The sequence below is a fragment of the Lytechinus variegatus genome, chromosome 7 (genome assembly GCF_018143015.1).
Source record: "Lytechinus variegatus isolate NC3 chromosome 7, Lvar_3.0, whole genome shotgun sequence".
Lineage (NCBI taxonomy): Eukaryota > Metazoa > Echinodermata > Echinoidea > Temnopleuroida > Toxopneustidae > Lytechinus > Lytechinus variegatus.
This window is the reverse complement of record NC_054746.1, coordinates 7,627,482-7,642,252: the sequence shown is the minus strand read 5'-3', so window position 1 is coordinate 7,642,252 and position 14,771 is coordinate 7,627,482. Positions and strand designations below refer to the sequence as shown.

The following is a 14,771-nucleotide window of genomic DNA, read 5'->3' as shown; positions in this document are numbered from 1 at the left end:
TTGGGGAAGTACTCTGATTTGTTAAGACAATGATACATTGAGGAGTATATAATCATCAAGAGGACGTTTCATCAATATTTTTGTCCGACACATCAGATCTGACAACTTTCCTGGATTCTGATTGGTTTAGAAGCACTGTTACTATAGTAACTGTCGGATAAAACAGGACATGAAACGCTTCCCTGGGCTGATATTTGTGTTCATTGAAGATATTTGGGTTGTTGGCTTTTCCATAGATGTGATTAATTGCAACCCTTTGTGAAACAGGGCCCTAGTCACTTCACACTGTACACCATATATTATCAAACAAACAAAACACACCAGTACTAAGAGTAATCATATTTTACTAACAAAAATAAAATGTATTTCAAAATCTTCTCTGTCAGGGTACATGTGTAAAATGGAAAAAAAAAAGATCAGCAAAATAAAGAGTTTATTCATGAATGAAATATATATATATTATTGAGATCTTGTGATGCTGCTTAATGTCTGCTTGGTATACATTAATAGCATAAAGTATTGAGATTAAAAACAAAGCTCTAATTACAATTCCATCAGTGTGTCTGTGCATTATTTGTAATTTTCAGGTTTGTAACACTGAATTATGAAAGCATTTTTTATACCTGTTCAAAACGGTGATACAAACACTAATTATGTATATATGTTCATATATATATATGTTCATATGTGCGTCTCTAAGCACAGAGGCCTGGTGGGTGTTTCATAAAGCTGTTCGTAAGTTAAGAGCGACTTTAAGAACGACTGGTGATCCTTTCTTGTGGTATATGATATATTCATTGGCGGTGGTTGAGCGCGTAAGAAAGGATCACCAGTCGTTCTTAAAGTCGCTCTTAACTTACGAACAACTTTATGAAACGGCCCCCTGGCGAATTCACAAAGATGGCTTCAATCTTAACACAGTATAAACCCATGAACTGGACAATATTAAAGGACAAGTCAACCACAACGAAAAAGTTGATTTGTATAACAAGAAAATTTAGTCAAAATCGGATGTAAAATAAGAAAGACACTTTAATATTTTGCTTAATTTCACAAAACGGTTATATGCACATCCTGGTCGGCATGCAAATGAAGGGAATGATGACATCACTCACTATTTCTTTTGTATTTTATTACATGAAATACAAAATTTTCGAATCTTATCCTCATTGTCCTGTGAATTCTCTCTGAACATGTTGAATTACCATTGTTTAACATTTTATGGTTCGGTCAAGTTGGTCCTTACTGTCACATTTGTAAAATTCGAAATATTGTATAATTCAAACAATAAAAAACAAAAGAAATAGTGAGTGAGGGACATCATCGATTCTCTCATCTGCATGTGACTAAATTGTGCAAATAACATTTTGTAAAAAATAAGCAAAACAAAATGTCGTAACTTTCATATTTTACATCAGATTTTGATGAAATTTTCAGCATTATGCTTGTCTGATTTTTTTATATTGATTCAAATCAACTTTTTTCTGAGGTGGACTTGACCTTTAAGGTTTGATAATAAACATGTGCTTTTGGCAAAGTGTGCTAAATTCATGCTTAGATGAAGCACAATAATACAAGAAATCTCCATAATCCATGGTTTTGTATCGTGGAACCACCTTTGTGAATTTTGGGGGAAGAAATGGAGCAATTGCCATGGATTGTAACAGTAATGGAATAAGCAAGCTCTACTATGATTTTGGTCTCATACAGCTAAAATGGTGGGCATAAATCCAATTCTATCAGAAATTTAAAACCATTATGACAAATGAAAAATTAACTTGTCAACAGCAATGATATGACATCTTGTCCAATGGCTACCATTATGAATATATAAAATAAATTGATATCATCTGAAAGCTTTAATTAATTTACATAAACAATGTGCTAAAAAAATGCTGTAACCTTAGTAACAAGCCAAAATTTAGGTTAATTGATGTCATCCCCCTCCCCCGGCCCACTTTTGTACATAGTCTATGTAGATTTGAATCAGTGATAGGTCAATACACCATCACATATCGTAGATGCAAGGATGGCATTTTGTTACATTCAAGGTTTTGACGTCCTCTCAATGAAAATAACTGTTGTAATGTAAACCTGTTAATCTATCTGCAATGTTTAGAATAACAGGTGCAGATCAGTGAAAAAAAAATTACAATTACAATTTGGTTTATAACACTTCATCATGATAAATACTTTAATACACTTTCAAAGTTTCATCATCTTTTCAGTTCTCTTTAATAAGAAAAGTAGGCATCTCATATTTTTATCACTAATTATCAAACTGCTCTCAATAAAAAACTATTCTTCTTCCTATTGAGTAAAGTCCGTCGTTAAAAACATGATATAAAATCCAGGCTATACTATTCTAATATAATATAATATACTTCAAATTGCCAGAATCATCTCCTTTTCTGTAGCTGAAGTAAAAGTATATTGGGACTAGAAAGATTGTAATAATGTAAATATAATATTAACCAAAAATAGACCTTGCCTGTCTATCTCGGCTAACAATAAAAATATATGCATGGGACTATACAGTGGAATGCTTTCCATTATCATCACACTATTGCTGTTAAATGTAGCATATTTTATAATACAAAAGATCAAGGCAGTGATTTCCTCTCATGACCTCCCTCACCATGGCAGTAAAAAAAAATGCAGTTTATACTTAGCATTACACTATACTATAGAGACAGGATAAAATTTGCAGCAATGAATATATTATGCACTAAATCAGTTGTCAATCCAATTTTTTTAATTCTTGGGGGGAAAATTTTGAATAAACCTTATTTTCATATAAAGAACAAGCGGGGATATGACATCATCAAGTGCTCATTGACTATTCATGACGATATGCCTAAAACTGTTTCACCGGAAAATTCAAAAGTTGAAAATGCCATTACTGTTATTCCTTGTCCAATTTTGATCAAATTTTCAGTGCTTTGTTGGTCTGATTTTTCTTTATCTGGTCAAATCACATTTCCTTCAGCCTGGAGTACCCCTTTAACATGATTCGACCATTGCAATGATGCCTTTAACACTGCACGCAATTGGGAATCCCGGGGGGGGGGCAGTCAAATATATACACACGCGCGTGACCCAAAAAACGTGTTTAAAGGGGTGTCTTTTCAGTTTTGGACGCAGTCCGCGGGTGGACCCGTTAAGGGTATCAAAATCACAGATTTTCAAGAAAAGGGTGGTTTGAAAGACTGGTCAATGGTCATCTGCGGGGTCAAACGTATTTAGGGTATATTTTTACCCAAAGCTTTTCTTTTTAAAGACTAGCAAAACGTGATTTGGGTATGTTTTTTCCCCAAGTTTTCCCCCCCGAGGTTATATTTTGGTGACAACTTGTTTAGCGGCCAAAATGTGTAAATAAAGCCCGCGAAAAACTTGTTTAGGGGGTTATTTTGCAGAGAAAAACTCGTTTAGGGGTTGTTTGGAAATTACTTGGTCACACATGTGTACAGCAATATATTTGACTGGGGCCAAAACGTGTAAAGCCCGCGAAAAACTTGATTAGGAGGTAATTTTGCACAGAGAAAAACTTGTTTAGGGGGTGTTTGGAAATTACTTGGTCATGCGTGTGTACAGCAATGTATTTGACTGCCCCTCCCCTGGGAATATAAGTGTCAGAATACAATCTTTGTGAGACACATCCCCCCGGATGATATTGTTACACAGAAATTACATTGTTACGATGAAATACATTGTTACAATGAAATACATTGTTTCAAAGAAATTACATTGTTACAATGAAATACATTGTTACAAAGAAATTACATTGTTACTATGAAATACATTGTTACAAAGAAATTACATTGTTACGATGAAATACATTGTTACGATGAAATACTTTGTTACAAAAAAATAACATTGTTATGATGAAACACATTGTTACAATGAAATACATTGTTACAATGAAATACATTGTTACGATGAAATTCATTGCTACAATGAAATACATTTTCTCCCCTTCCCTGTTCATGATGATGGGAATCATATACATTTATGATTAAAGGCGACCGCACACCTTACGACTGGTCTGCGACCGATTTCAAAATAAAATGTAGTAGAATTTGATGCTAATATTGAGATTTGGGATATCTTACTTTGTAATGTTCTAAATCATCGTACAAATACAATACGTAATGACGTCATAGCAGTCGTACGATTGGCTAGGATTTGAAACTAATTTGGCCTTTACTCCAAAATAAGGGATTGCAATCTAACAAAATGGTTATAATATTATTATTTCAATTAATTTTAACCCCAAATAAAATAATATGTTCCATTCACATCTTCAGAAAATGAGAAAAATGTGATTTGTTCCAAAATCGGATCCCGAACAGTCGTAAGGTGTGCGATGGCCTTAAGCCTCAATGTCTCTTGTACATGAAAAATATCTACCACTACTGCAAAAAAAAAATATGAACTGACTTGAAAATAAATGGAAAAGTAAAAACCACTGAAGGCACAAAGGTAACTCGTTTGGCAAGCTTTGGCATCATCTGGAGCAGCTTAACATGTCTCCTGCTCATTCCCAAATAGGAAGTAGTGGTTGCAACACTTTCACCGCTTCTCAAAAGCAATCTCTTGTCCTACAAAATATATAAAATAACATGTATACACATTACCATGAATGTATGCAAAATCAAATAAATGATTGATTGATGTATTCAGAGAGGAAACGAAAGAGAATAAGAACTTAATTTAGTACAACTTTGTTCCTGTTCTGCACATGTAGCTCTATATTATCATAGTTATTATCATCATCATGGTCATCATCATGGTCATCATCATCATCATAATGATAATAATAGTAATGATGATGACAATGATGATAATAACCCAGTTCATAGTTCCACTCTGCCCATAATCAGAAGATTCTGTGCATGATCAGAGGAAGGTCATTGGTACTAAATCAAAATTTAAAGAGATGAGCACCAACCTTGATGTCTTGATTATTCATATATTCTTTTGATTTGTGATTTTCATGTACAGCCACAAAAAATAACAATGCATCCACGAACGACTGTACATTGTACGACATGCTATAATACAGGTATGCATTCAAAGTAGAAATGCAACAAATACTTTCAGAGTGTTCATTGTTGTGCTATTCTGGTCACCTGGTCTCTGCTATGTAAGGCATGCTTACGTAATATCTTTCTTTGAAATCTGCCTATTATAATGAAATAAAAGGTTTGACCAAAATTGTCCATGTAGTAACAACAAACTGGTCCATTATTATCATTATTAGTGTCATTATTAATATTATTTGTAATTTTGCATGAAAATATTACAGTACTTATTCTGTATGCTCCTTAAAAAAACATTGTTGTATTATTGGCAAATACGTAAAACAGAATGGATCACGAATAATATTCAACTCACTTGGGTTGACTTGGAGCACTCTACGGAAGTATCGAGTCCGAAGAATCCCATTTCTGTCACCTGGAGATAATATCACGCCGTTCTTGGATAAGAAAAACTTGATACCATCTATCATTGGTAAAAAGATAATGAAAAAGAAATTATACACTGATAACTTCAGATTTAGTCTTCTTTCTGACTGACAATGTAACAACAGTCAAACAATTGATTCCTACTGGTTAATGGTATACCAAACACAAAAATAAGCTTTAGTGCATGCATACCAAGATTAATAAGGAAAGACCATGATGTGCATACAAAAAGGTTTAAATTCTTTTTAAACACTTAATAAGTGATGCCATACAGGAAATCTGTGGCATAGCATAGGGGCTGCAGAAGCAGGGGGAGGGGTTGGGGGCTTTAGCCCCCCCCCCCTTTTCCCCAAAGCCGTGTACAAAAAAAACGTAAAAATGACCAAATGATTGTGATTTTTTGCATGGTCAGCCCCCCCCCCTTTGAAAACTGTTCCGCAGCCCCTGTAGCATAAGTCTTGACTGTGCAAACAGAATCTTTTAGTTCTAACCAATTATTCTGTCATATATTCATATTTTCGACTTGCTTCATAAAACAAATAATACATAGGTTTTCAATTTGATGACAGTGTTGATGTGAGTGTCTGGGTCATTTATAGTGTTGTGCAAAGGAACTTGGTAAGCCTCTTTCTTGCCCTAGAGTCCAAACACACGCTCTCACCTGTGAATTGTTTGTATCTTATTTTTAAAACAAATGGCAATTAAAGTCTAATAATATTGATTATTAGCCAATCAAGCCATCATTGGAATTGGAACAACTATACATAAGACCTACACTCATTCCGAAAAGAATACTATTCTTCCCAACCTCCACTTTCTCGCCTTCCCACTTCACTGCTATTTCTATCCACTTTTATCTCAGTCCTTCCAGGGCTTTACACATGGTGTACCGCGAACCACTTCCGCAATTGTTCACACCACCATGCAAACATTCATCCAACGTGACCATAAACCACATATTTGTATATTTCACCTGTGAGAATAAAAAAAAATCACTTACCTTGCATTGCTGCATGAAGATCGATGAAAATCATAATTTGGCAGGACTTCCGCATTCCTGGAAGAGTAAATAAAATACATAATGATAATCTAAATAATTTCTCCTGTAGAATATTCCATGTGTATGATTTGTTGTTGGTTCAGGCCCCCCCCCCCCCCACTATAATCATCATGGATATCCAATAAAACAAGCCGCATCCCTTGCAAAAATTCATTTTCAGTTTGATAGCAATCTTTGTGATGTCAGCTATTTTAAAACATAAGCCAAGGTATAAGTTAAATATAATGGTATAATTCACCACTGTGGCCATATGTCACCACTGACAGAGTCTAAATAACACACCTCCATCTGCTTGAAATTCAATCAATTTTCAGAGAGAACTGGGACAATACATTTTAAATCCAATTAAATCCATTGACTTACTGCACATCTACATGCCTATGCCTATTCAGAGAGCGGTGTTGGCTCAGTTGGTAACGCGTCTGCCCGTCGAACCAAAGATCGTGGGTTCGAGTCCACCCCGGGCAGATGACTGAAGCCAGTGCGTTGTGTGTAAACGTCTCTCCCATGTTTCATAGATGCAGGCTATGTTACAATGGAAAACACTCCGTCCCTCGGATAGGACGTTAAATGGAGGCCCCGTGTAGAGGAGAGTCACCACCTTTGCACGTTAAGAACCTATTGCACTATTCGTATAAGAGTAGGGGGAATCCCGGTGTAGTGGTCCATCTGCATTCCCCCCAATCAGTTATATCGGGAGGAGAGACCTGCGGGTCACAGTGATTCAGTTCGCTTTTCGCCTCCCAGGCACAGGTGACGCCAAAACAAATAATAATGATAATGGTCACGAGAGGATTAAACATATGGTTAGGGCCACACATCCCAATACTTTTGAAATCTGAACCCCCCCCCCTGGTTCAGTTCATCCTTCATTCTCATCCAAATCCTCCAACCCTCCTTCACTTTCTCCTTCCAATATGAAGTCTATTCCAATAGAAAATAATTCAGATTTGAGTTCTTCAAGGCTGCCGCACACCTAACGACTGTTCGCGATCCGATTTTGGAAAAAAAATAATCGCATTTCGCTCATTTTCTGAAAATGTGAATGGAACATATCATTTTATTTGAGGTTAAAATTAATTGAAAGAATACTAATATAATCATTTTGAAAGATTGCAGGCTTTTATTTTGGAGTAAAGGCCAAATGAGTTTCAAGTTGTAGCCAATCGTACGACTGCTATGACGTCATTATGACTAGATATTAAATTCACTTTTATTCTAAGAAGGATGAGAGCAAAGTCACAGATTTGAACATAGGTATTCGTATGATGACTTAGACCATTACACAGTAAGATATTCCAACTCACAATATTAGCATCAAATTCTACAACATTTTATTCTGAAATCGGTTCACAGACGAATCGTTAGGAGTGCGGTTGCCTTTTAAAGATACAGTAAATTAGTTACCACTGATGACTCCGTCGGCTCCCGGCTCACCCTGGGCAAAATGAATGTGAGTCCTATTCATCCTCCTTAGTCCCTAGAAAGTGGAGGGGAGAATAAAATTCATTCAAAATTAGACCAAGACCTATCTTTTTCAATAATCTCCAAACATTTCCCCTGCCCCCTTTTCTTTTTATGTTGTATTCGAAGCATTTCAGCTTTACAATGCAGAAGAAGAAATGCACATGTAGTTTTCACACTGCTGGTATATAAATTGGTCTATTTTCATTCTAATTTTCATTACACTAATAGATGGTTAAGGGTAGGGTTTCACACGCCAATACTTGTCAAGGGGTGCATTTTCAGAACATGGACAATACTTGTTTGGGGTACTTTTCGAAGATCCATGGTCATGCATGGTACCCACTCGTGAATGGAAGTGCCCCATAGGCGGCGGAAGCGGGGGGATGGGGGGCACAGATCCCCCCCTAAATTTGAAGTGGGTGATGGTCCCCCCATAATATTTTAGTTGCTAACTTTTTTTTTTTTTTTGCTTGTCAATTTTGTTTCCTGCATCCCCCTAAATCCATATGGACCCCCTAAAATGTGTTTGGTCCCCCCCCCCTAAAATTTAGGTTGATGATCTTTTTTTTTGCTTGTCAAATTTTTTACCTGTGTCCATCACAAAATTTCAGGTGGACCCCTCCTAATTTTGTTGGCTTCCGCTGCCAATGAATGAAGTGCCCCCCTCCACCCAGAAACGTGAAGAGGAAAAAAGGATTGATTTGTGATTAACTATAAAGAAGAATTGAATGAGTGAAAAATATGAGAAGAGGAAGGGGTCCCAGAGAGGGGTATGAGGGACTGGTGAGAGAGAGGGGGGGGGGGGAGGGGTGAACTGTGAGGAACTACACAGATAGATAAATAAATGTATGAGAACAGATAGGAGGGTTGATAAAGAGAGGTAATGGGAGCTCATCGGTTGGGAAGAAAGAGCGAAAAAAATGTGAAAAAAAGAGCACATTTAAAACAATTGTTATAAAATGAGTTGAGTATGCTGACGATTATATTTTTTAAAAAATCCTTTGTCTTCACTCTGCAGTTTAGAGGATACTTTTATAACGTAGAACATGATTCGCAATTCTTCAATGTGCATCCTTTGATGTGATGGAATACAGAAATTATTACCATACATACCTCTCTACGGATCTGGTCCCAATGTCTGAAAAAAGTTCCATGGATGACTGTTGGATAACGACTAGCATAAGTAATGGGCTCTAATTCAGGTTCAGGTACCTGAAAGAGAAACAAGTCAAACCATACAAGATAGTATTGTCATGTACATGTGCTATGTACTATTCTTATCATTATTGTAAATTATTTTTATCATTATTATAATTATATTATTTTCATTATTATTACCACTTCTACTAATGGTTTACAGTTACTACACTCATTCCAAAAAGAATAATGTACTTCCCAACCTCCAACCTACTACTACTACTACTAAGTACTAATAATAATGATAATAATAATAATACTTACTTAACTATTATTATTGTTATTATTAATTGCAATTATTTGTTTCAATATGGTGGTGCCATTTTGAATCTTGATTAATGGAAAACCAAGCCTCACCTCAAACGAATGTCCTTGGTTAGCACAGATCATCAGATCTCCCGTTTCTTCATGAGTTTTGAGAGAGAACCGCTGTTTCTCATTGGATGCTACGACCCTCCTGATATCTGCTTCTGTGTAACCCTGGAACATCTTATGCGCCAAAAGATCCTTGACCAGGACATATCCTCCTGTATGATTGTCAACAGAACAGAATATATATGGTATAGATCTAGTTGTTGAAAGAACTAGACTTGAGATGAGTTAGGCGCAAATATTCACTACTAAATGATATGCGTAGTATAAGCTCATGTGGTCCAGTGGTTACGGGTCGTGTGGTCCAGTGGTTAGAGCATTGGGCTTATAATCGCAAGGTTGTGAGTTCGAATCCAAACTCTGCCATTGTCTCCATTTTGATAAAAAGGCCCGAGAGTAATATCTGTCGTCTATAATGTCAGTCACTATGACTGATTAACATAGACGTAAAATGTTTCCTAGGTAATTGGTTATAATTATACCAGCTTGGCGTTTACCAGCAAAATGCTGTCCAGCCGAGTTCCTACGGGAGTTACCATAAACAGAAACAATAAACAGAAACAAGCTAAAACAACAACATAGATTACGCCATCTAGGATGCATTTCTGAGGTTGTTCAGGATATGATGGGTAAAAAGTGATGCCATGTGGAGTGTGACATCATGACATCACCCCCAATTGCAGCAATTACATTGTAGGTGGCATTATATGTAGCCTCTCATAATTTTGCTCTCCTATGTTACTTTAATAGTTTTTATAACAAGTGCATTTTTGTAATGAATTTCATCATTATGATACTATATACAAAGTATATCTGACATCTGTGTACTTTGAAACTATTAAATGCACGGGACAGAAAATGCTATTTATATGGTAGGCCTATATATTTACCAAAAAATGTCAAAAGGCCTGGCCCACGGACACAAAACGTATTCATAATCCATGGACTACAGCGGACAAGCAAAATTTTGGGGTGCATGGCTCCATCGGGTTTCATCCGCTCCATGGATAAATTGAAAATGAATGAACGATGAAATCACAGTGGACAGATGGTTATAGATGGTTATTGATGGATATAGAGCGTATGAAACATGTATGCAAAAATTAGATGACGGATACATAATTTTTCCAACAGATGGCAAGATTCCATTCAGTTTTACATCCTCTCTGCATCCGTAAGAGCAGTGGGACCAAGCCTTAATGCAAGAGGGTTCTAACAGTTAGAGAAAAAAAGCACAGATCAAATTAGACCAAAAGCTTCGGTCCTGTTATGTTGGTTGTTCAGCTGAACTCCGTTGGCTTCACTCACCAAATACAGAGACCGAAGTTCTAGCGCGATCTGTACAGGGACTCAATGGCCATATGTTTATGTACTTAAGATCGGATAAAACGGGGAAGTGAATTTGTGCGACAGCTGAGGTAAGTCACTGTTTTTGTCCCTTTTAACTTGATTTTTCTCCGTTTTTTGGCTATCAATGCCAAGAGGGGATATTAATTTGCATTTTGGTCGCATTAATTTTCAAATTTTTTATTCATTAAAGACAAAAATTGAAGAGCCCCGACGGGGGGATTTTGCACTGCAAGTCCCCTAATGGTGGGTGCACGATAGCGAGCCGTCTGTGTATGAGGAGAAATTTTTTAAAAAATGTTATAAAACTCCTCGAAACAGACGGCTGCCAGCTGTCTAAGATCAAATGAGAGACAGAAAAATTTGGTTGATATGTCATCTTATTTGTTGTATCTGTGAAATCTAAAATATATAATCACATTTGATTTCAGAAGTCATATTACCTACCCTTCAAACATTCAAGAATCCACTTCTTTCCTTCATACGTTCATAACTTCAGTTCAATCAGAAAGTACCGTCTTTCTCAGCTGGATGTGAATAGCCAATCTTTGAGACAAAAGCCAGGATATACTACACTCTTGTTTACACCATTTTATGAATTGCTTACCTGGATAAATTTTGAAACCCCATTCCACTGCCTTGTGCCTTAGAACCAGCGACAGTCGTTTGGATAGTCTGACATCCATATTTGGCCTGAGCAGAGTTAATTGAGACTGATTGTGAGATGCTCACCGAGTTATAAAGCAAGCAATCAATGTAATTTCCAATGGCAATGCAATGAAAATACCAATCGCGATCGAGAATGAACTCGAAATTGTTCGTCAACAAGTTGTAAGTTGATATCCACAAATCAGACTACATGCAGTTAGTAAAGTACAATACACTTGTAGCAGAGATCAAGATGAAATTACGAATACGTTATGTATTTTTATCTTGATCTTTCGACACAGCAAGAAATCCATGCGGGAGGAATCGGCGCCATTCAGTAATGCCATTGATCAGATACAGGTACGGTGATTGCGCAATACAAATTATGCCCCGCCCACTCTATATCAAAACGTAAACATTGCTGTTCATGGTTTTATAAAATGTTTTGTTTTGTAAGTTATCAATGAATTTATGGGATTCATGTAAGACTGACACTGGCGTAAATCCGGTCCGAGCAGGGGGGGGGGGGGGGGTGAAAGCAATACACTGACCTGAAAATTAACATTTAATTGCATGGGGAACACCCTACACCTATTTTCTTTTTCAATGGCTATAATTGTAATAAATTCGTTGTGTTATTGAAATACAGCTAATATCCAAATGCGAGCGAGCAATTTTTCAGTAGTTGAAAGACAATGTCGTACGTCTTTCATGAGGTGTGATGGATATGTTTTGACGCAAACTACTGGCTTACAGTAAGTGTCAAAATGCGAGCGAGCGAAGCGTGCGAGCAAATTTTTAATACCTGTTTTGGTGGTAACTCGCACGGGTTACTCAGTGGCGTCATGAATCCAAGACGGGCCCTGGATTGCCCTCCTCTGCCCCATCCCACCCCCCCCCCGGAGAGAGACGACAAGATTTGGGATAGAGGAAAAAGATAGTAATTGGGACAAAAAATTTGGAAGAAGGATGGGAAAATCAGAAAGAAGGAAAAGTGATCGAATGATCGGGAAGGGGAAAAGACTGGTTGAACATGCAGAGGGCAATTCTAAGGGGGAAAGTGGAGCACAATATATTAATTTTCAGCAGAGTTTGGTGATGAAGTTCGTGGATCTAAGGAAGCGAAATTGAGAAAGGGGGAAAGGAGAACCATATATCGAAGGAGGAAAGTAAAAATTAAAATAAAGAGAGGATAGTGGTAAGATACATGTAAATTTGAAAAAAACGGGACGAGAAATGTGTTTCCTTGTCTCTATCTAGCTCTCCTACTTACTTTCCTTCCTCTTTTTCCTGTCTCCTCCTTTTTATCTTCCAAATAAGTATATTGGGCGGGGCCCGGGGGGCGGGGACCAAGCCGAGGACTGGAAGTGCATGGCTGTGTGTTCAAGCCGGGATGATTAATCAAATTAATATGGCTGGGAATAGATTATTCGTAAATAGATGCCGCAAAACAAATGTCTATTACTATCGCTTTCATTTGTTATGATCATAGATATTATTCTTATCATTTATTAATAAGGAAAGGTATCAAGTATAGTTCGTATATAATGTATATAATTATGTGAGACCAAGAAGGTAAAAGAGGCGTGTGAGTTTCACCAGTTAAACAGTTTGGGCGAAACTCGGTATGGGGGAGGCAAACAAATGAGAGAGGACCACAAGTGAAGTATAATGGGTCGAAAATTTTAAAAACTTCGAGCGAGTAAAATGTTTGACCGTCTTGATACAATACTTATCTGTGATATATTATTTTGACATGAAGATACTGCAGATACAAGCTAAAAGAGTTTGCCTGAACATGGTGAAAATGGAGTTAAAGCAAGGTAATTCTACTCCAGGTGGCACTTTATAGTTTTACCACAGCGCCATCTCTTAATCAATATTGTACGACGAAGCTAGACGGTCAATTTTTCCAACGCCAAAAAGCTGTCATCCTCAGTTACCCTTTTCAAGATCTTACCCCTTCTGAAATTTTCATAAAATAGACATAATTACAAATGTTCGCGAAATGCCACCCCTATGCAACCTTCAATTTCAACTGAAATGCGCACCCGCCCTCTGAATGAGCTCGCTACAATCGGCTACATAATATTTAATTTTTTTGTCTATAGACAGACGTCCATGGCCTAGTCCATAGTCTAGTGAACAAAATGTGCATCGGCCATGGTCATGAATAATATAGATTATCAATTCAGAGTTGCACGTATGTTATCCTCGGTTCTGCGACGAAATGTTGAAATAGCATAGGGTCTGCTCTCCTTTGGAAAACTATCATGCCACGATCATAATAATCTAAATTGGAAATTTTAATGAATATTTAATCCTAAAACGGGCCAACAATTTTGATACAAATTCGTTGATTCACTATCTGAACAAAAACAACCCTGTAACTATTAAAGTACAAGAGTGGGGGTCTCACGGGCCTATCACTAGTGGCAGGCCCTAGATATTCATTCGAGCCAACCCATTGCTATCTTTTTTATTTTGATATGGCTGATTGACAAAGTGTATGCATATGATTGTCCATCTAACACTGATTCTATTTTTGGTAATTACTGAACTTCCTTTTCCCAAATTGGGAAGAAATATCACCAATTTTGGACTATATTTTGACTGGCTTAAGGATTAGGGCTATTTTGCTGTTTGAGCTGATGAATCTGCTCCCCGATGATGTCTTCAAACACGCCAATTTATTTTCAAAATGAGCCGGTTGAGGGACCCTTTTCTGGTCAGATATGGATTGCCAGATATAAATCATATCCACTGGTAGTAAACATTCGACCCCCGAATTTCATCCTTATTTTTTAAGAATTTTTTAAAGTGCCAATTTAACACATGAGTTAATGGGGAATGAATTAGGCCTGTGAGACCTGGGTGGGACAGTCCGTCCATTGTGTCCTGATGTTGATGATCATTAGCATATGTTTTTGTTCAGGTAAGTATATTTTAACGTGAGTGGTGCTTTTATTTTCGATAAAATAGAAAACAATTAAATACAATCATAACATATAAGCCAATTTCATGAAAATATACAAAGGTCATTAAATTTTTTTTCTCGAAAAATTGCATATATCTGTGTAAAGGATTATATGATTTTCAATTTATGAAAATGGAGGATCACACCCGAAAGTATGAGCTTGTAAAGAAAGAAAGAAAGAAAGAAAGAAAGAAAGAAAGAAAGAAAAAAGAAAGAAAGAAAGAAAAAAGAAAGA

At 36.7% G+C, this 14,771-nt stretch overlaps 1 protein-coding gene across 1 annotated transcript; it reads right to left on the bottom strand.

Annotated features, from left to right (window-relative positions):
• Positions 1-4,318: 4,318 nt before the first annotated feature.
• Positions 4,319-11,906, bottom strand: LOC121417950 (tRNA 2'-phosphotransferase 1-like). The gene is made up of 7 exons (XM_041611662.1): positions 11,519-11,906; positions 9,550-9,719; positions 9,109-9,207; positions 7,936-8,008; positions 6,469-6,525; positions 5,398-5,505; positions 4,319-4,601 (listed from the first exon to the last, which is right to left on the bottom strand). The coding sequence occupies exons 1-7, from the start codon at positions 11,595-11,597 to the stop codon at positions 4,573-4,575; spliced, it is 615 nt and encodes a 204-aa protein (XP_041467596.1). The 5' UTR covers positions 11,598-11,906; the 3' UTR covers positions 4,319-4,572.
• Between the last annotated feature and the right edge of the window lie 2,865 nt (positions 11,907-14,771).